We start from the raw sequence: 22,696 nt of genomic DNA, 5'->3' as shown, positions 1-22,696 counted from the left end.
TGCCTTTGCCGCCCCCTCCCTGCACGGGAGAAACGGGAGAGGGGTGTCAGGCAGCGGAGCGGGAAACTTCTGCGGGGGGTGGGGGATGGGGGGGGCTCCGAGAGAAAGCCGCACCTGAAAGCCCGCCGCACGCTCCCTCCGCACTTTCTGCCGAAGGCGCCTCACGAGTCTCCTGCTGGGTGGAAGGAGGTGGGCGAGACGCGGGAGATGCGAGGCGGCGCGGCCTGCGGGGCGAGCAGCCGGCCGCTTGGACACCCCCCCTCCCAGCTCACAGCGCCGGAGCCCGGTGGTCCTGCTCAGCCTTTGCCCGGCCGCGCAGCAGCGGCTTTAGCCCCGCTCTCGCAGTTGCTGCTCTGGCGCCGCAGCAGGACATTTGTTTTTAAATCAGCTTTTACTGACGCTTAAAGTGACTAACAAATGCAGTAATAATTATTTTATTATTGTTGTTTTTTGGTGTCCATTGTTTTCTTCTTAACGTTGGCAGTACTTATTTTGCAAATAAAGAAATAAATAATTTTAAAATAAAACGAAGGCCAACATTTTTTTGTGGGGGGGGGGGAGTAGAGGCTTTGGGGCGGGGGACTCCCGTTCACTTCATCTTCAGATGCACGATGGGCTTTGGTGCACGAAAGCTTTTGTCGTAATAAAAGAGGTTCGCTTTTCCAAAGGCAGCAATCCTGGCGGCGCCTTTGGCGAGACCCTCGTGCCCCCGCCCCCTGGCTGCCCCTGGGAGGTCCTTCCTCGCGGCGTCATGTGAGCGGCGTCCTCCCTCTCCGTATAAATCCCTGGCGCGGCGGACTCGGGCCACGCTGCTGCCCGCGGGGAAGAGCCAGCCAGGGGCCGCTCCGCGCCTGCGAGTGAGATGCTCCGAAGGCGGCGGCGCGTCTTCTCGGTGGCGCCTCTCGGCAGCGGAGGTGGGTTTCTGCGCGGCCCCCGGGAAGGAAGCGCTGCGCCTCGCTTGGCCCGCGCAAAGGGCCGGCATTGCTAATTCTGGTCTCCCCGCACCGGCTCCTGCGAGGAAGACGAGCGAGGTGCGCGCTAGCAAGTCTTCAGGGTCCGCTTTCGTGCTGCTGCCTATCACATACAGGTTTATCACAAGGCGTTTTCACACGTGGCGTTGAAAAGCGTAAATTGCCTTCGTCACGTTCACGCTGTCTTCCTGAGTTATCTTAAAGAAAGCCTCTAGTCTCGCTTTTGATTGCTGTTTTGTACGATGCTGCTCGTGAATGCCTTTACCAATGCAGTCTTAGGAATCCTTACTCAAAAGTAAGCCTTACCGAGCTCCGTGGGGTTTACCGCTCGTTAGTGTGCATAGGATTCCAGCGCAAGTGGACGTGCGAAGGACAACAAATGCCTGTTGAATTGCATGCTGACCTCAGTGTATTTCTTCTGAGACTTATTGAACATAAAGGTAGACACGCACAGGATGTATTTTTGCTTTTCTCTGATGAACGTGCCAGGGCTTTTAAGAGTAATGTCGCCTGTCCTGCAGTTTTGATAAACAGAAAAGCAGCAGTCTGTTTATAAATTTTAAATTGATTGCATATATTTCCTAACAAAATTCGTTTTGCATTTATATTGCTGGAAGCATCAATGCCAAAAACAGAAAGGCATATTAAGATATTGGGGGTGGCACTTAAATCGGGTGTGTTCTTTCTGTGTCACATTTGTGATAGTCACAAGTTTGCATAACTCTGCAAGACAGGCTCAAAGATGTACTTAATGCCCTTGGTAAAGAAAGTTGTGTGTGCACACAAATGTAGGAGACCTTGAAAGAAGTTGGCCCTGGGCACCTGGTCCCTTGTCTTTCTTTTATTTAGGATGTGATTATCTTGTTTTTAAACACAATGGCATTGCAAAATGTGTGTGTTATTTTCTGGGAGGGAAAGTTAGGACAACATACAAGCTGGGGAGCAGACTGAGAAGAAGAGCTTCATTCCAGTGCCTGAATGCTTCCCTCCAGGCGATGGGGAAAACTTTCTGTTGTTTGTTTAGCTTTCCTGGTTTAATTGGTAGAGTTTCTGTAGGATGCTGGACTGGGGAGATTTGGGTTCAAATTTCCACTCAGTCATAAAGCTAAGGGGGACTGGGTCAAAGTTCCTGTTTTTTCAGCCTACCATCTTTTGCATGTTTATTAGGGAAAAAACCAGGATAACCTCCAAGAACATCACCCTAAGTTGCTTCGAGGACAGATGGGGTATGAATGTGATTAATACAATTTTAAATAAATAAAAATTGATATTGGAGTAATGCAATAGAGATTCCTTTTCTTCACTGCTTCCATGTAGGCTCCTAGACTTGAATCTGCCAACACTGGAAAATTTAAGAAAAGTTGAGGTGCAATGCCCATCCATAGAAGAGGGTGTATGGATGTGCTGGATGATTTAGACTGTGTTCACTTTTTTCAGAGTTATCACCATTGAATATAGTACTTCTGAGTGTACTTAAAGTTGTTCATTTATTTGTTTAGTAAGTCTGAATGTGTACTAAATGTGGCAGATTTACTTTCTTGTCCAGTTTGCAGAACTACGTACATTTCAGAACTGGTTTCTCTGTGCTCAACCATGAGCAGAGCTGAACCATTAGTTTTGCTCACTTTTCCATAAATGACAGATTCGTAATCAGAAATTCAGCTGGTTGAGCAACAGAAAGATTTGTGGAGCATTTGAACTGTTGTTCTGTGAAAAGAACTTGGGTGTTTGCAGGTATGTGTCCCAGTTTATTATGCAAGTGTGGAATATTGTGCCTTGCACAACATTTGGAAACTTTACTTTGATACAAGTTTCTAGTCCTCACGGCTGTAGAGAAAAGCTTGTGATCAGCCATTGGCAAAAGCTCAGATCAGAGACTTTCATGATTGATGGCCATTGTTGTGAACAATAGACTCAAGGTAATGTACAATAAAAACAACAAAACACAAAAACAGACAATATAGTCTAAACTAAACTAAACAAAAACCATACAGAATAGATTGATGGCGAAGATTCATTCATTCTGCTGGGATGGGAAAGCTCATTAGAACAAAATGTCTTCAGTTGAAAAGGCATATAGTGTAGGCCTTCTATGGTATTTCTCTATCTGCTACCTTTATTGGCTACCTCACTTAAGTGTCCCATTTCTTTGCAGTCTGCAGATAAGAATTATACATTCCAAGGAATGGAAAAATAGCTCATTAGACCTAGCAATGTTTCTGTGAGACAGAACCCATCTGCTGTAAAGCTGGGCTAGGTCCTGGGCCTGCTATCCATGCATATCTGTCAGGAATGCTTTGATGGAGTTTTCTGCTTGGCAGGGGGTTGGACTAGATGACCCTTGTGGTCTCTTCCAACTCTATGATTCTCACCAAGTAGTTTAAGGTGGAATACATGGCTCTTCAATTTCATTCTCACTACAGCACAGTGAGGTATGGTGAGTAGCCTTTTGCCACCCAGTGCCTTTATGTCTGAGGTGGCATTTGATCCTGGGTTTCCTCAGTCCTAGTCTAACCACTATGCCACACTGACTTGTGTGAACTGGCCCATAATTGTGTCCCAGCAGGGATGGAGAACTTGTGACTCTTCAGACGTAGCTGGGCTACAACTCCCATCACCATCCTATATTGAATCAGATCATACAATCATAAAGTTGGAAGGGCCCAACAGGGTCATCTAGCTCAGCCCCTTGTAATGCAGGATTTTTTTGCCCGGCAAAAACCCTGAGATTAAGCCTCTTATGCTCTACTACCGGCTGAGCTATCTGTGGTGATGGGAGTGGGATCCCACCACCTATCCTTGTTAATGGAAGGTTCTGCTTCCCAAGCACATTTGTAGAAACCTCACATTTCCCTGTAGCAAATTTCAAAACTGTGCACTTTTTCAAATTTCAAAACTCAGCAATCCCATTTCCCAAATATTGGAAGTAAGGCAGCATTCTCATGACTGGCTTTAAGCACAGCTAGAGGGGGTTGGGATTCGGAAGCAGTATTTCTTAAGAAACTTTTGTTGAGTTTGCACTGCTTTCCAAACCAGCTCACTGGATGCAGAATAAGTGGGAGCCCAAGTCTGTTTAAGTTTAATGTAATTTCCTCATGGATCAGTGTAGTTTGGTTTCATTACTCACAAGTTGCCAATACTGTTATTTAGAAAGCAGGTACTGGTACAGTATTACTAAATAGGTACAGTTGGAAGGAGAGAAGGTGAAGGTTTGGATCCATTCCACCTGGAGAGACTTCAGACCATGTAGATCAAAGGGTTCATCTCTCATTTCTTCCAGTACCTCCTCTGCTTCTCCCCCCCCCCGCCCCCGCCCTTCTACCTCAAGCATTTGGCAGACTCAGGAGAGTGGAGGTCTCTGTAGCAGGACCAGTGGGGCTGACAGCTCTTGATGGAGGTGTGCTGGTTTTGCTGGTTGAAATGATTGTTTCAGATTGCAAGGCGATGGCAGATTCTCTGCAAACAGCTCTGATGTTTCCCTGCAGGGCCCTCCTGGGGCTGGGCATTCTTCCACACTTCAGTGGAACTGCAAAGTCCAGCCAGGCTGATGAAAGACGGAGATATGCTTGTGTTTATGTTCTTAGAATGCCAGAAAAAGAGAGGAAGAAATAATGATGGATCTTCGTTATTGGGCTCTGCTTGTCTGGGAGGAGAGAGAGAGTTGGCCTGAAGGAGCAGACATTGCATAGGATCCTACCACTCCCTCCACGATGCAATGTGGCGTATTTGTTTGTTTGTATTGTGTGGGGGTGGCGCTGTGGGTTAAACCACAGAGCCCTAGGGCTTGCTGATCAGAAGGTTGGCGGTTCGAATTCCCGCGATGGGGTGAGCTCCCATTGCTCGGTCCCAGCTCCTGCCCACCTAGCAGTTCAAAAGCACATCAAAGTGCAAGTAGATAAATAGGAACCGCTACAGTAAACGGCATTTCCATGTGCTGCTCTGGTTTGCCAGAAGCGGCTTTGTCATGCTGGCCACATGACCTGGAAGCTGTACGCCGGCTCCCTCGGCCAATAACGCGAGATGAGCGCCGCAACACCAGAGTCGGTCACGGCTGGACCTAATGGTCAGGGGTCCCTTTACCTTTTACCTTATAGTGGGGGTGGGGCACCAGGTGCTGGGCAGAGTACTAGAGGGCAGGCCTGTGTCTGGACATAAGAGGCGCTGGAGGAGGAAGGTTTTAAATCCGGGTTTCCCAAAGGTGTGAGTTCATGGACTCCACTGATGAGATAGTATAGCTATCCTTGACTCCAACCCAAATTTTTAGCAGTGTAAATATGAGTATATAATCAACATTTATTCCTCACTCATCCTTACTGGAATTCATAACAACTTAAAAAATATGGAAAGCTGCTGGATGTGGAATCATATTGTTAAATTCAGAGGTTCCTCCTGGCAAGTGATGTGTCTTCTGTACATGCCTCGTGCCCTTTATTTCTGTGGCTTGTAGTTCCTGATTCTTGTTGTGTTTCCTGCAGTATTCCTCATAAACTTATTTTGCACCCCAGGCCCTTTAGGTCATTATCCACCCCCTGCAAAACCCCACTGACTCCCATGGGGGTCAATTTAGGAAACTGGTTTGAACAAATAATATATGATTGTTTCAGTTAGTTAAGGAATTTGGCTCTTTGGCAAGTCTGGGATGAACACAAATGGGCCCCTTGTTTCTCTTCTGTGTCCCTCGCCTTCTGCCAGTACTTGGGAATGGTGTGGGTTGAGCCCCGGGGCCTTCGTTCTGCCTGTGGTCTTGCATCTGATGTGTCCAGAGGAAGGTTGCTGCATGCAGAATTACCGTATTTTTCGGACCATAACACACACTTTCCACCTCCTAAAACGGAAGGGGAAAAGTCGCTGCATGTTATGGAGTGAAGGCAACGGATTCCGCGCTGCCCGCTCCTCTCCCTTCGTCGTCGTTGGCAAAGGGGGAGGAGCGGACAGCGCGAAAAGCGCCACTTTCCCGCTGCCCACTCCTTCCCCTTCGCCCACAGCGACAAGGGGGGGAGGCAACATCAGCCTGAAATCAGGTTGGTGCTGCCTCCGTAGCCAGCAGCTGAGGGTTGATAGAAGCGGCCGAAATGGTGCTGTTGCTGCCGCCTCCCAGCCTTTTAGAGGAGGAAAACCAGGAAATTTTTTTTTCTGGTTTTCCTCCTCTAAAAACTAGGTGTGTGGTATGGTCCGAAAAATACGGTAGCTCTTGGTGCATGTGGATTGGGAAGGAATACTTAACTGTCATTGTTACCTCCGAGTGACTTGCAGAGTAAAATAAAATAACGTCAGATAAAGGCAGCAATGCACAAAAACTGAAATGCTCACCTGGCAATATTTTAAAGGAGCAAGTCCTATTCTGTACTCTACCCGGGCTACTCCCCACTTAAAAGATGGGCATAACAAGGAACTACCTTTCCAATCAAAAACCCTAAGCCTGGGTAGAAAGAGGATGTTTTTGCCTGGCACCCCAAAACAGTCTCTGCTCACCTGTGCTGGTGGTGTAGATGCACGAGTGCTTGCTATAGAGATGTCACCCTAGAGACTGAGGTCTTAACTTAAGCATTTTAACATCCACGACAGCTTCTAGTCAAAAGGGGAGAGAGCTCCTGAGCCCAGCCAAAATCCAACCCCCCCCCCATTAACACACAGGTCATGGACCTGGCCAAAAAAAGTTCAATGTATTTATTCTGGAATCAGTTGCAGCCTTCAGAATTCTACGCCACGTTGTCTTGGGGAGGATAGGGCTCTGTGGCCCCCATTTTTATTTCTTTGCAGTACAGTGCATGTACAGTTAGCGATGTAATTCCAATAATTCCAGAGCTTGGCTCAAACATCCTGTCCTCTAAAAACTCCTCTCCTGTGGGCACAGTTGACAAAATCAACACATTCTTTGAATAGGTTCTGGCTCATTATCTTACTCAATTGATTTCTATTCACAGAATGTGAGTTTGATGCAGAAGTCTAAATTCCTGTGCCAGACTGCCACTGTGCCTCCACCCCCATCCAAAAAAGGGCTTTTTTGGCCTCCCCTGCCATATCTGATTCACCCTGCATGTTTGAGGCCACTTTGTTCCAGTCAAGAGAGGCTTCTAGAGTCCAGGGAGTGATCCTGTGTTTCTGGGCCCCTGGTTCCGGATTCTTTGCTGGAAACCAGTCTAACCAGGGCGGAGAGGGTGAAATGGCTGCTGAGTGATACTAATGACCCTGTGACTTCTAAGGAGACTCTCTGTACCCTGGGCTGCTGCTAGGAAGATTAGGAAGAAAGAACTGGATGGGCTAGTGGTCAATTGCAAAGGGGACTCAGATATCTAATGTGCACACTGTATTTGAGAATTACATTTTATTCTGTGTAATAAGAAATTTTGGTGGTTTTACTACATATGTAGCAACTGCTGTGTCCCCCCCTTCCTTTTCCTTCTTTGGATGTTGCCATGGTTTTTGGCTAGTGCAATAACAATCCAATAAATTAAATGTAGGATTCCTTGTTGGGAATGCCCTAGGTTGTTGTGTGGCTCATTTAGATAAGAATGGCACAATACTAGTACTAAAAGTCATAATGACTTTGACTCAAGTGTCCCACCATAGGTCTGGGTGACTCCACAACCTGGAATGCAAGGAGAGGGAATGGAGGGGCCTCCTGCAAAACTGAAGGCAGGCAGACCACCTGCAGTAGGTTTCTGGCTCCCAGTTTTTCAGCAACACGACAGAAAGACTGTCTTTTCTCTTCTAAATTAGGCCTCTGAAATTAAAGTTTTGATTGGCAGAGGGAATTAAAAGTTATTTACTGGTACTTTATTTTTCTCCCACCCTAAAGGAACCCAAAGCAGCAAACAGCAAAATGATAAAAAAGAATGGAATATAAAAAGAATTCTGGAAACTTCTGAAAGCAAACCAAATTCCCCCACAACTCATATTCATAGATTTCATTCCATAAGCAGGGACTGCTACCAAGAAAGCAACATGGCTGTGTTATGGGTCAGTGCCAGCTGAGCAGCACCCAGCAGCAGAATCACAACAGGATCTCCCCTTTCAATTGTAAGGCCTGTCCCTTAGATCCCTGGGTCCTGGGCTGTTTACAACTTTGCATGCTAGCACTAGCACCTTGGATGGGGCCCAGTACCGGTAGTTCGCTGGCATCCAGGGCCACACTTCCAGGACTGCTAATACATGGTCCTACTGCACTGCCCCACCCTCCAATCTGGCAGCTGCATTCTGCACTAACTGCAGCTTCAAGGCCATCTTCAAGGGTAGCCCTATGCAGAGTGCACTGCAGCAGTCCAGACAGGAATTCACTAGGATGCTTAACCAAGGCCAAGGAACTGCTGTGGATCGTACCCTTTTTGAGTATGTTTGCTTGGCTAGAATGTGTTATTGAACTCTGATGGTGCCTTTTTCTTGTCTGGATGGTGGATAGAGAAGGGTATGTGTAGAAACGAGCCTCTTGTGCTATGGTAAAATTGACTTTCTTTATTCTGTCTGCTTTTGCCTCTGGTCCAGGCAGTCCGTCATCACCATGTGGCCCCCAGAAGGTTGCCTGGCCCTTAGGCCAAAAAAGATTCTCCACCACTTTTTTGCACAGTTGTTATCCCTCGGTTTTTCCTTTTTCTGCTGCATATATTTCATTCTATGCTATAAATGTTAAAAATGGAAAACTAGTATTTAAAAATGCAAGTTTTTTAAAATGGAAATTTGGGGAAATAAAAAAAATGCAATCCTGAGTTATAAAACCTAAACTTTATTTGACACTTTAAGGATGTGAAATGCAGGTGTATCTTAGCAGTTACCACATATGTGACACATATGTTTGCTGTATTTGTGATATATAAATTCTTTGGTATTTATTTAAACCAAGTGTTAAGAGATACCTCCAGAGTTATCTTTGTGCTAGTCAGTAAAGGGAGTCAAAAATAAAAACCATCAATGTTATTGTAAACACAAAGGCTTAGGAATTGCCTTTTTTGGCTTAAATTGCATGCATGGATGGAGGAAACTCCTGTTTCTGAAGCTGCAGCTCAGAAGCAAACATTCCAATGATGCAATTAACATAACTTGTCTAACTGCAATGCAGTCACCTTGAGGATGGATGTTAAGCAGGTCTGGGTCTTGTCAGTGCCTAGAAGGGAGACTAGTAGTAGGGTGGCTGAGGATTTTATTTTCCAGGAAAGGAGGAATAGAAATTAAACTAATCAGTTAATTCTGAAATAGAAAGGATTGTATTCAGTGGGGTTCCTACTCAGAGTAAATCCATTGACGTTAATGGACATGTATAACATAGGTTCGCTAATTTCAACTCTTGATTAGAATGAGCATTGGATAAACTCAAAATACCTTACCAAGTGGTTTACACAGAAGAGGGAATTCTTGCAGGTGCAGCTTCCCCCACTTTCCTTGTCTTTTAACCTGGTACCACTGAAATGCCAACTTTACCTGTTTGCCACATTGCAAGCTAAAGATCCTGTAATGCCTCCAATAATCCCAGGAGACAGATTGCACTGCCTTCTTTGCTGGCCCTTTTGCCCACCCTTCTCTCCCAACTGTCCTGTGGGATAAAAATGGGAGTTCTGCTGGCCACAGTAGAGTACAGTGGTACCTCGGGTTACAGACGCTTCAGGTTACAGACTCTGCTAACCCAGAAATAGTACCTCGGGTTAAGAACTTTGCTTCAGGATGAGAACAGAAATTGTGCGGTGGCAGTAGGAGGCCCCATTAGCTAAAGTGGTACCTCAGGTTAAGAACAGTTTCAGGTTAAGAACGGACCTCCGGAATGAATTAGGTTCTTAACCCGAGGTACCACTGTAGCTGTATGGGGGTGGAGATGGTGCGAGGGGAAGGATGAGGCACCTGTCACTCTGGTACTCTGCATCTCCCAGGGCTCACTGCAGCATTGGCAGGGCTAAAGTAGGCATGGAAGCCCTTCGCATGGTTACAGGAGCATTTGTTTTTGAAACTTTTATCCTGCCCTACCTCCAGAGGAGCCCAGGGTGACAAACACTTCTTTAACAAAAAACGGCGTTAAGAAAAAACATACTTAAAACAGTTTAAAACTAAGAACAGATGCAACCAAATCTTATGTCTGGTTAGGCTTGCCAAAACAGAACAGTTTTCAGCAGACGTCTAAAAGGATTCAGTGATGGTACCTGCCTGATGAAGGTGATCCTGCACTAAAGGAACAACTTACAAGCACAGAACGGATGTTTTGTGGATCTTATAGAAGTGCATCTTGAACTCAGTCTGGTAGCAAATGGGCAGCTAGTGCAAATCTTGGAGTGCAGGCACAAAGACTTGTCACTCCTGTTTAGCTAATACAGTATGCTGCAGCATTTTACACTAACTGCAGTTTCTGGACCAAGCACAAGGGAAGCCTCACATAGAGTGCATTGCAGCCTTGTGGTTAACAGTGCCTGTTAAGTTGTTCCGGTCCAGGAACAGGCACATTTGTCTTAGCAGCAGAAGTCTGCTAAAGGCACTCCTCGCCATGATGATGAGGAGGATTAATTGAATCCGTTGTAACTCAGAGTGGGGCACTTGGGGCTCCAGTGGCAGAGCTGGATCCAGGAGCCACCCCAAAGCTGTGTACCTGCTGCTTCAGAGAGTGTTCGTCATCCCCATCCACTCAGGCAATGGACCAATTTATTGGGAAAGAGAACTGTTGTGTATTGAATAGCAGGCACAACACAGGAGCAGAGTAGCCAGGAAGGAGTTAAGGCTAGGAGTGACTGTTTCAGTTAGTTTAATTAGTTTCACCTGCAGTTTGTAGGCTGGCCCAGTTGGCTACATATATATAGAGCAGTAGGCTGGGAGCTGGTCTTTGTCTTTTACTTGTCTGCTGTGAATAAAGAGATTGTCACAACCCCATTGCCTGGACTTATATGCAACAAGGACCACTTGCCACAATTCAAACAAAACTTATCCCCCCCCCCCAATCCATCCCACCGTGGCATCCAGACACTGGTCTCTCCAATTCAGATCTTGAGAAGCAGAGCTGAGTGTCACCAGCATATTGTAAAAAGGAATGATCTGTGAACTGGGATGCCTCTGGTTAAGATGTCTCCGTTTACTAAGAGCTTGTTGGATAACCTTAGGCAAGCTGAGTTCTCTAGGCCTCCTTGGTACAATAATTATAGATAATATTGGCCTACCTTAGAGCAGTGTTTCCCAACCTTGTGCCTCCAGCTGTTTTCGGACTACAATTCCCATCATTCCTGACCACTGGTCTTGCTAGCTAGGGATGATGGGAGTTGTAGTCCCAAAACATCTGGAGGCACAAGGTTGGGAATCACTGCCTTAGAGGGCTGTTTGAAAAAATTACTGAAACAATGTCTGTGAGGGGCTGTGAACACTCTGAAAGTGTTGTCTAACTGCTTAGTATTTGTTTTATATAACCTCCTTTAGCACACAGTGTGATGTTTGAAGAGGGGTTTTTTCCTCCCTCTGGCTCTCCCCACTCTCATGTGAAATTAGGGAGAGGCCGTAGATCAGGGGTCAGCAATGTTATACCTGCCTGGGCCGGTCAAGTCCTGCGGAGATCTCTCTGTGGGCCGGATCATGTGCACGCATGCGATTTCTGGCGTCTGGGCATGTGCAGGTGCAATTTCCGGCGCTGTGGAAGCGAGTTGCCGTGCTGGTTTAGCACAGCGCGCGGGGACTCGCCAAGTGGGCGGCTTGGTTCGGGGGTGGCTCGTGGGCTGGTTAAACTGCCCCCGTGGGCCGCAGGTTGCCAACCCCTGCCATAGATTTATCAGCCCTTCTTCTACAGGCTAAGAGCAAGAACACGGATCCCTGTCGCAAGGATGGTTGGCAGAAACCTTTATTTCTGTCATCAAATTAAGTAGAATGTGTGAAAGTTGCTGGGGTCACAAAGTTTGCACAAGACCTCTCTTGTAGCCCCCAGTTACATAATTTTTTGAACAGACCCACTGAGAGAATGAAGACAGGTGGGCAAGTCTTGGCAGTGGTGGCACACACCATTCATGGTCCTTGTGCAATATTCCTTGTGCAGAACCCGTTCCCCCAAGTTCTATTTCCTTAGCACTGTCTTCAGCTCCTCCTTCTCTCCCATCCCTTGTCTGAAGCAAAAGCCAGCGTGATTCAGGTGCATGAGGAATATTCTTGGAATGCATATGTTGCAAGCACACACATTTCCTCGTCCAAAGGAGCTTTGGGGGGAGGAGAGTGGCCAGGGCGGAGTTATCTGCTGGGAAGGCACTATATTTACCTGGATCCAGGTGTTGGGCTTTTCATGATCTGTGGAACAGGGTTGGCCTCTGTCTCAACAATGTCTGCTTCCCTTCTAAATCTCAGGTAGTACCTGGAACCCCATAGAGAACTGCGTGGTGTTGACCTCAGTCAGCATGTTTGAGAGTCTACAGGAACCTCAACTCCAGTGCCCCCTTGACTTGGAGCTGGATGGCAAGATAAACAGCCAGGTGGATCGATTGGATGAGGCTGGCTCCCTAACAGAACCCATTCCCCACCAGCTAGGCTTTTTGCCCGTCAGCGGGAGGTTCCTCAAATCTGAATCGGAGGATTCTGGTGTTGAAATGACCAGCAATGATCACTCTCCCTCCAGCACGGAGGGCTCAGAGAAAAGCTTCTCTTTGGACTGTCTTGATGGCTTCCGGCCTTCGATGGAAGACTCTCCACTACATTCCATTGCAGCTCCCTGCCAAGGCTGCCCCAAAGGTGAAGAGCAGGAGGACCTGGGTCCCATCCAGGATCGTGCCTACTGCCGGAATCTCTCTGCCAGCAAGAAGTTGGCCCAGGTGGTCCAGCGGTCTCAGAAGCACCATCTGCCTCGCCGATCCCCCAGGCAGCTGGGTCAGAGGCCCTGTAGCCCAGTGGACTTGGAGGGCCTGAATTCCTATTGTTTGCACCGGGCAGCGAGCATTGACGAGAATGTGGATGCTGCTGCAGGGGAATTGATTCCTATGTTGTCTGGCAACAGCACCCCAGAGGAATGGAGCCCACAAGGACAGGTAAGAGGGGAGAAAGGTGCACTATTCTGCTGTTTTAAGCCAAGCCAAGCACAGGTCCTCTTTCCCAGGATCCTTTGCAGCAGGTTTTTCAGTTTTAAGCATGGTTTGGCCAAATGCTGTTCTTCCTTTTCTGGGTTCCTTTGCAGTGGGCTCCCCAAGATCTTTTGCAGTGGGTTTTTATTTCTGCCAGGCTAGTCTCCTCTTTGGAGAAGGAATGGTCGTGTGCTGGGAAACAGATCTATAGATGGCTGGAAAGGCGGCTTTTGTGACTGGCTGGCAGAGTATTAGGGACCCAGGACTCTGTGGAAGCTTGCATACTCTCCTGCTGTATCCCAATCTCTCCTCCCACTAGCTAGGTGGGGCAGTTTCGTATGGGAAATGCTCTCCATTCCACCTGATGACGATACCTTGCATAATTGCCTCTTGCTGGAATGTGGCAAGGTCCTTTCCCTCTAATAACATAACACAACACAACACAACATGCACACACACTTTTCTGACCCGGTTTTTAGGAGGAAGGTGCTGGGACACGAGAACTTACTTGGCGTTCCAGTAATCCATCCTGGTGTAATAAATGTGAAATTTTGATACCACAAACTGTTCAGAGCCAGCACCATCTGTTTCCTTAAGGCAGATCTTGGAAATCCTATATTTGTTTCCCCTTCCCCGCTCATAACGGCTAACTCAACTTAGGTGAGAGGTCCAGGACTGACAAAAATAAGTATTTATTCATACTTCAAGAGTTAAACTATGGAACTCACTCCCACAAGATGCAACTTGGATGGATTCAAAAGAGGATGAGACCCATTAATGGAGGATATGAATATCAGTGACTCATGAGAGCGATGTTCTGCTTCTGCTATTGGAGGCAGTATTCCCCTGAATATCAGATGCAGAGGGCGTGGCTGTTCGCCCAGGTCCTGCTTGCAGGCTTCCCATAGGCACCTGTTCAGCTACTGTGAGATGAGCCTTTGGCATGATGCTGCAGGGCTATTCATTAGACTGTTTCGGGAGCCGTTTGCCTCTTCCTCCACTTTAGACTGCTTCTCTCTGGGGCTCTGTTTGCTGTCTACTGTATATGTGCAAGTGAGCTCATATCCCTGATGGCTCCTTTCTTAGGTGCACGAGACTTTGCTGACCATGCCTGGGCAGGGCTTACGGTACTTGGAGCATATTTGCCAGATGCTGGAGAAGATCGCCCACCTGCAGCAAGCCAACCTTCAACTTCAGCATCAGCAGCAGATTATGGAGTGCCGGGTGCGAGTCCAGGAATCTGAGAATGTGAGAGAAAGGGTGGTACTGAGGGCTGCCATCCTGAGCATGTTTATTAGAGGGTTATTGAAACAAGTTCATGCTGATTTTGAGTAAATTTGTTGTAGGAAGGAGAAGGCAGTACAGACATTGGGGCAGGAAATAGTGGTGGGCAGAGATGAGCTCCTTTCATGTGTTGGACTTGACTGGTCAGTGGGTCAGCAGCAGTATGTGTGGCAGACATTTTTCTGTGGAAAATTTTAGTTTCATACATTCATTAGCAAGAATGAACAGGAGCCAATTGCAAATATAGTATTAGGCAAGTTTGGTTTGGTAGTGGATGTGTGTGTGTGTGTGTGTGTGTGTGTGTGTGTGTGTGTATGTATGTATATATATATATATATATATATATATATATATATATATATATATATGCTGTTTCCCCTATTTTAAGACGTAAATAAGCCATAGCAGGATTTTTAAGCATTCAAGGAATATAAGCCATACCCCAAAAATAAGACATTGTGATAGGCGCAACAGGAATGCCGGCTGCGGCAGGAGGAGGAGGAGGAGGAGGAGGAAAAAAATAAGACACCCCCTGAAAATAAGCCATAGTGTGTTTTTTTGAGGAAAAATAAATATAAGACAGTGTCTTATTTTCAGAGAAACACGGTATATACCAAATACAAGCAATTAAAAATTAGATCTTTTTCTATTATCTCACAACATTTTCTGATGCTTAACTGAAAATTTTCTAATGCAAATTACCCTATGCATATTGAAAACCAACATCACCAATCAGCAGCATTCACAAACACACTCTGTGAACAGGAAGGGCTCATTTTATTTACTTCCTTTTAAATCACTTATAAGAAGCAGAGAGCAACATTCATGATTCCCCCCTCCCATTTTCCTCCTCCAACGACCCTGTGAGGTAGGCTGAGAGAGGCAGGCCCAAGGGGACTTGGCAAGCCTTGTGTCTATAGGGGATTTGTTCTCACAGGTCATAGCTATGCACTCAACCAGCCTGACTCTTTTGCAGTTGGATCCATAGTCCTGGGTTCATTAATCTCCACATTCTTTCATCTTAGCCCCATTTCAACTGTTGAACCTGAAATGTGCCCCCCTCCCGACCTGTTTTTCTTCAACTGATACCATTTTGTCTGACAGGAAGGCTTTTCTGAAGATGTGCCAGATGTCCCCGGGCTGATGACACTTGAAATGCAGGCTGAGGATCCAGCAGCCATGGAAGAAGAGGAGCATCTCAAATCCCACCACTTCCGGGCCCGCTCTGCCTCGGACACGCGTGCGCTACGGAGGAGCCCAGCCCGTAACCTGGGTGAGCTGTTTTACTCTTGGTTTAAAGGCAAGGCAAGCCATTGGCCCTGATCCCAAGTACCAGAGTATCTTCGCAAGAGCATGCAAGCGTTTGCAGCACTGAGGCAACATACTCATCTACTGTGCTCACATGACAAATAGGATTCTTATCTTTAGACCTTTTCCCCCTTTAGAAATGTTAACAAAACATTCTGGATTCAGGTTCAATTGTTTTCTAAGAATATTGTTGATAGCTTTTTAAATAAGTTATGAAAATGTCAGGGCTTTAACATAAGACTACCAACATTGATAGTCACTTTTTTCTCTTGTGGGTATATGTTAAGTAATTCTTATTAATCTGAGGTAATTTACAGCTGGAGTTTGATAACACTGAACTATCCTTTTGTTTGTTTGAAACTATTTGTTTGAAAAAGGTTGAAAGTTGTGATGTGGAGCAGAAACTTCTCAGAAAATTCCAAGAAATTTTCTGTTGCTACCTTTTTGTGTATGTGAAGCTGTTTCTGTTCCTAAAAATGCATTGCTTCATAAAATCCATCAATGTAGCAGTGGAATTGCAATGTAGCAAAGGGATATAATACCAGTTGATCTGGGTAGCTTCAAAGTTGCAATTAACTTATTCTACTTATCAAACCTTTATTAGGCATATTGCAAATAAAACCATAAAAGTGAGAATAACATATAAAAGCCTTGTATAAGGCAGCAGTTGGCTACATACATACATATCATTAGAATAAGTATAAACAGATTTTCAGGTCCTTCAGTTTTTTTATTGGAAATTTAATACACATAACAAAAGTGATCTGTCACACTGTACAACATTTAGAACTGTCATCAAGAACAAAAATGTGTGGAGCTATTTAGGTGTTACATTTAGGAACATGCTCTTGGGAGATGCCTATCTGAGAAAATAGAATAAATTTAGACATGGAGGAAAATTGGCAACAAGCCAAATGGACAGAAGGAAACAAGATTCCACCTTCTGGTTAATTGCGTTCTCAAATGAGACTGTACCTTGATTCAGGCAGTCGTTTTAGCACACACGGCTCATGAAGAGAGCAGAGTCCACAGTTAAATTATGGTTCCAGTGTGATGTAGTGGTTAGAGCAGGGGTAGTCAACCTTTTTCTGTCTCCAGCCAACTAATTCATCTTTCTTGATGGTAAAGTTTCCTTACCGCCCACCAATGCTTGATGGAAGGAGGATTCAGCTTGTGCCATAGAATTCCCTACCGCCCACCTAGAATCCTGAAACGCCCACTAGTGGGCGGTAGGGACCAGGTTGACAACCCCTGGGTTAGAGGGTTGGACCACTGGATGACCATAGGCTACTCCTAGTCTCTTGGCCTAACCTCCCTCACAGGGCTGTTGTGAGGCTAAAAGAGGAAGGAAAAGAACCATATCTGCCACCTTGAGCTCCTTGGAGGAAAGGTGGGGATATAAATGTAATAGGTAAAGGTAAAGGGGACCCCTGACTGTTAAGTCCAGTCGCGAATGACTCTTGGGTTGCGGCACTCATCTCGCTTTACTGGCGAGGGAGCCGGCGTTTGTCCGCAGACAGCTTTTGGGTCATGTGGCCAGCATGACTAAGCCACTTCTGGTGAACCAGAAACGCTGTTTACTTTCCCATCGGAGCAGTACCTATTTATCTACTTGCACTTTGAGTTGCTTTCGAACTGCTAGGTTGGCAGGAGCTGGGACCGAGCAAAGGGAGCTCACCCTGTCACGGGGAATCGAACCTTCTGATCCGCAAGCCCTAGGCTCTGTGGTTTAGACCACAGCGCCATCTGTGTCCCATATATTTATTACATATAACTTTATTACATATTTATTACATATAACTTTATTACATATTTATTACATATATTTACATATTTATTACAAATTTATTACATATAAATGTAATAAATAAATTAAAAACAGGATGTTGGACTAGATGGGCCTTTGGTCGGCTCCAGCAGGGCTATTCTTATGTTCTTATGATCTGATTGTGTTGGGCTAACATACACTTCTGTTGCCATAGGGAACAAGGCTGGTTGCCCTCAGAAGTCAACAGCCCACTCTGCCAGCTCTCCCAGTTTGCTGGATCAGCTAGATGGGGGCTCACACACATTGCCACCAGGCATGAAGCTCAAGGTAGGTCTGCCGTGTGGGGTGAGGTGTTCCATTAGGCAAAAAACTTCCCATGTGTAGGATTTGAATTAAATCTGGAGAGGTGTGACTGATGGCACAAAGAGGCAGTGTGGTATAGTGTTTAGACTCTAGTCTAGAGCATGGGTAGCCAAGGTGGTGCCCTCCAGATGTTGGTGGACTCTGTGAGTCCATCAGCCCCAGGGTCAGGGGTCAGGGGTAGGATGGGTGATGGAGTCCAGCAACATCTGGAAGGCATTGTGTTGGCTCAGTGTTGTATTGTGTCTCTGGGTTAGAGTGCTGAATTTCCACTGGGGAGACCTCAGTTTGAATCCTCACTCCGCCATGAAATTCACTGGGCAATCTTGAGCCACTTACATGGATGTGTGAATGGCTTAATCTACTTCACAGGATTGAGACCTAAATTTAAAAATGGGGGGGGGGGGGAGAGAGAGAGAGAGAGAACCGTGTCTGCCACCTTGAGCTCCTCCGAGGCAAGATAGAAATGTGTCAGAAATAATATAAGCAATGCCACATCATTTTACTTAAAAATCTTTGTTGTACAGTACAGTGGTGCCTCGACTTACGAATTTAATCTGTTCCGAAGGGACCTTCGTAAGTCGAAAAACACCATTGGAAACGCGATTTCCCATAGGAATGCATTGGAAATGGAAAAATTCGTAACCCTATCTAAAAATTCGTAAGTCAAAAAATCCCTATCTAAAACCGCCGCATTTCCCCCCCCCCCCCCGGATGTCGAGACATTTGTAAGCGCACGGCCATTACCCCAATTTATAAGACGAAAAATTCGGTTGTCTAGTCATTTGTAAGTCGAGGTACCACTGTACTTCTAAGTACTATGGTATAATTTTTTTGTATGAATAAACTACAATCATATTCTATGGTAACTTGATCTATGAGAAGGTGGGGAACACTATTCCATGGTTCCATTCTTTAAAAAAATCAGCAAGAGTTTACCATGAGGGTGGCCACCACCTTCCTTTGAAAAATGGATGACTAGGAGAAATGGAACATGTGCCACACACCCCACCCCAACAGAACTTCCCAATGCTGCGGAAAGCAGTTGCTGTTCTTGCCCTTCCATGCCTCTTTCAATGGAATGCCATTCCTTTCAATGTCAGCTACAAAATTATGTCATTGGCTTCTAAAAAAAGCAATTTTTTGCCAGGCATTTTTAGAAAATCGGTTTGATTCAGTGTTGGTCATTTGTTTTTGTTTGTTAAATGTTATATTATTTTGATGATTTTATTGTACACTGCCATAGTATATTGTTTTTATAAGTTGGAAGTTTAAAATAAATTTGAGCTAAATTTTGCTGGGGAGCAGGTGGAAAGCAGTTGGAAGGGCAACAATCCCCCTCAACTTATACATTGTAAACGTGGAAAGATCTACCCTGAGTTTGGTCAAGTTAAGTACAACAGGGTGACATAAAAGATTTTAATGCAAATTAGTTTGCTCATAAGTGACACTAACCCCGTGTTCTCTGAGGTCTGTCCTCATTATGCTCAGCACCAACTGGGTAGCACTCAGGTCACCCACAGGTGAGCTATAATCCTCTTGGGTGTAGACACAAGAATAACACATTCTTCAGTAAAATGGCAAAGAAGGGATCAAAGATTCCTGGCTGTTTGTTTCATTTCTGCGATGTTGTGATTATGGCTGGTATAAACTTCATGTACCCTGGGAAAGACCCAGTCTCTCCACATTGTGTTCTCTTTCTCTTAGGACCACTCTCACTGGGGCAAAGTCAAAGGGCTGATCAGCAGGATTACGAGGAAATCTGTGTGGGCCAATGAACCAATCCCATCTGGCGAGCCTGCCCCCAGCAGCAGGCAGTGTAGGTAAGATGATGATGATGATTAAAAAATTTATATGCCACCCATCTGACTGGGTTGCTGTGGCTGTTTATGGCGTGAAAGCTGCTATAAACAGATTTGCCCGGCACACTTCTGACCAGACTTTTAACAGAGTTGAAATACAGTCAGCAATGAAGCATGAGGAAATTGGACCCTAGTCTTCATTGATGACCAACACACAATTGTTCTACACAGATTACTTTATTGCCTGTCATTAAGCTTAATGTTTGCTTGCATCCTCTCAGCAGATCAAAACCAAAAGTCTCTCTTTAGTCACACTCACATAACGTACTGCGCATGTCCATGACTTCACTGTCTTATCTTTGAACCTGTGTAAAAAAATCCAGCTTCACAGTCAGTTTCATCTTAAATGCAGAAACTCACGAAGACATTGTTCTGAAAATGAATGACCAAATACCCCCAACAGTTGCCCCAGCCACTCTGGGCTCCCAAGAAAAAATAGTAAAAACACAACATCACACACTTTGCCTCTTTTGGAGTGTACCATTGGGGATTCCTCAGAGTCAGACTTGGTGTAGTGGCATTGAGCATGAGTCCAGTCTTCCAGTAGATCTTACATATTACCTTGAGAAAATGTGTTTGTTAAAGTGGAGCTCCGATTTCCAGCTTCCTCATGCATAGGGAAAGAAACTTTACTAATGCCAGGCAAGTTGGATATTGTAGCAACCTGTGTTGCAAGCAACCTATTGAGTGGGTGCCTCCCACTTGGAGTCTCCTATCTGATCTCCCTCATCCCTTTTTATTTTCCTTACAGAACATATACCATATTGGACAAAGAAGAATCCCAACCCAGGTGGCGTTTCCTGCCCACTCTGGGGGCAAAAAAGCACAGATCGAAACACCTTTCCATGCGGTGAGCCACAGGTTCTCTTGGAGGTATGGCAGGTCTGGGGGCCCCGTCAGTGCTGTCATGCACATGGACTGTTCTTCCCTTCCCTGTGAGCTTATCGGGAGCCGAAATGCTCCACCCACTTTGTGAGGGTGGTGAGATTTGAATCCCCCTCCAGCGGAAGAGAGAAGAGACTTTCAGATAAAGAATGGACACACAAAAGCCCCCACCTAGCAAAATGATTCTCTACTATGAAACCTTTCCAACCAAGTGGAAACATAACCGCTCACTGCAAGCCACAGTCTGCAAATTGGAAGCCCAGCCTTGTGAGCAAATCCTTCCTCCTCTTGTAATTTACCCCTTCTGTTGTGTTTTATTGTTTTCACATTACATATGCACCACTGCAGTAACGTAAACTATGCATCAGCATGGGCTTTGTAAACCATAGTTAGGAGGGGACCTGGTATAAATTAACCATGATTTGTATCAGCACATATATTGTATCGTGTTGGGTCTCTATTTACAAACCAGTCTACAGAGAGCCAGTTTTATATTGGCACATAGCCTCATTTTCTTTAGCCTGCCCTTCTTTTTATTTTTATACACTGTCTTTGGGACAGATCTCCCTGAGGCTGGTCCTCTGGAGAAAACAGGTTTTAGGTCTGTCTCATACACACCACCAAAAACATCACCATATTTGGCGTTAGAAAGATCCTTTCCCATAATTGCCAACTCATTGAGGCTGCCATCTCATTGATTAGGAGTGTGGGCATAAAATCTCACGTGAGTAGTTGCTAGGTGAGGACGATGGCTCAGAGGGGAGAGGATAGACCTCCTCATCTCCACTAGGAAATCCCTGCATGGCAGAATGTGAAATAACTTATTGGCCCTGCCTTTAATTATGATTTGCCTTATTAAACAAATGACTGACACTCCACATCTTTTTGTATGTGCTATATACAGCAACTTCACATATGCCCTGTATATATTTATATGGCCTAATGGTCACACATGTATGTGTATATAGATGGAAATTGATATATTCACAAGTTATATAAAAATGAGGAAAATAAAACTATTTGCAGACTTTTTTACATTCTGCCTTTGAAATTATGTTGGAAGAAAGTTATCTGAAAGTTCAATAGAATGCAGTGGAGTGTGCCACTTCAGCCTGGGGTGGGGAACATTGCATATCTGAAAGGACCTCCATGGGGTGTGTATGGAGGAATTCCCTGCATGCGTAGCATGTTGTGAGAACATAAGGAGAGCCTTGCCAGATGAGACTTTGGGTCCATCTAGCTCACCATCCTGTTCCACAGGGCCAAACAGATACTTCCATGAATCCCACCAAGAAGGGCTTGAAGACTCCTGCCTGGAAAACCTGGCCTGGAGAGCTGCTGCCAGTCAGTGCAGATGATCCTGAGCTAGATGGACCAATGGATTGACCTTGTACAGTGGAACCTCATGTTACATACCACCCTCCTTAAGAATGCTTTGGGTAACGAGCTCCGCTAACCCGGAAGTAATGCTCCTTGCGGCGTGACGGCAGCAGGAAGCACGCCTCATGTTAAGAATGGTTTTGGGCTACAAATGGACCCCTGGAACGGATTAAGTTTGTAACCCGAGGTACTACTGTATATGGCAGTTTCCTAAGTGTATTGTGAGATCAAATTACAACCTAGCAGAAATTTAGGAGAAATCAGAGAAGCTGCATTTAGTTCTGTTCTCTTCTACCTTATTATTTATTTACTAATTTATTAGTTGCTGAATGCCTTGAACAGGATTCAGCGAGGACTTTTACTTTAGAAGTTCTTTGTGATTTGTTGGCAGCAAACAAGTGCCCCCCCCTAAATTTGGGGTTTCACTAGAGAAGGATCTTTGCACTTAACTGTTTTCTTCTCTTCCTTTTCCCTCCCCCACTGCTTTCCCTTTGATGTAACAATAAACATCATGGCTTGTTGGATTTGCCCTCCTGTGTACAGCTTGGAGAGGAAGAACAGAGTTAGATTTGGCGATAGATCAAAGGCTTTTCCCCAAACAAAAGCACTGGGCATCTGGTGCCTGTTGTACAGACTCTGTCCGTAGCCCCCTGCTGTGTCGTTAAAAGCAAGGAAGAGCAAGGAAGTCTTGAGTTACATCAACGTATAGAGTGGGTGACGTTTGATCAAGGTAATAAAGGGCTGCAGCCTCCCTGTAGCAATTATGTAAAATTGGTTGGGAACATAGGAAGCTGCCTTACACTTAGCCAGGCCATTGATCCATCCATCTCTACCGACTGGTGATGATTATAGGGTGTCAGGCAGGGTTTTCTCTCTGCTCTGCCT

General features: G+C 45.5%; 1 protein-coding gene across 2 annotated transcripts; it reads left to right on the top strand.

Moving 5' to 3' along the window:
• The first annotated feature begins 766 nt into the window (after positions 1-766).
• On the top strand, positions 767-21,501 carry C15H8orf58 (chromosome 15 C8orf58 homolog). 2 transcript variants are annotated; one of them, XM_035140093.2, is made up of 7 exons: positions 767-914; positions 12,258-12,931; positions 14,051-14,212; positions 15,353-15,521; positions 17,539-17,651; positions 19,392-19,507; positions 20,298-21,501. In XM_035140093.2, exons 1-7 carry the CDS (start codon positions 863-865, stop codon positions 20,398-20,400), a joined length of 1,389 nt encoding a protein of 462 aa, XP_034995984.2. In that variant the 5' UTR covers positions 767-862; the 3' UTR covers positions 20,401-21,501. The 2 variants fall into 2 exon arrangements, with proteins under 2 accessions (XP_034995984.2, XP_060139065.1); XM_060283082.1 differs by lacking the exon at positions 767-914 and adding an exon at positions 922-1,411.
• Positions 21,502-22,696: the final 1,195 nt, after the last annotated feature.

This window comes from Zootoca vivipara, chromosome 15, assembly GCF_963506605.1.
Source record: "Zootoca vivipara chromosome 15, rZooViv1.1, whole genome shotgun sequence".
Taxonomy (NCBI): domain Eukaryota; kingdom Metazoa; phylum Chordata; class Lepidosauria; order Squamata; family Lacertidae; genus Zootoca; species Zootoca vivipara.
The sequence above is the reverse complement of the archived record's forward strand: the minus strand, read 5'-3'. Positions and strand labels throughout refer to the sequence as shown.

What these genes read in the sequence shown, in the direction of transcription:
- C15H8orf58 (XM_060283082.1), top strand. Translation starts at nt 1,351, where the DNA reads ATGCCTGTTGAATTGCATGCTGACCTCAGTGTATTTCTTCTGAGACTT. An exon ending in AATGGAGCCCACAAGGACAG is followed by an intron (nt 12,932 to 14,050) that starts GTAAGAGGGGAG and finishes CTCCTTTCTTAG; the next exon opens with GTGCACGAGACTTTGCTGAC. An exon ending in CCCAGCAGCAGGCAGTGTAG is followed by an intron (nt 19,508 to 20,297) that starts GTAAGATGATGA and finishes TTTTCCTTACAG; the next exon opens with AACATATACCATATTGGACA.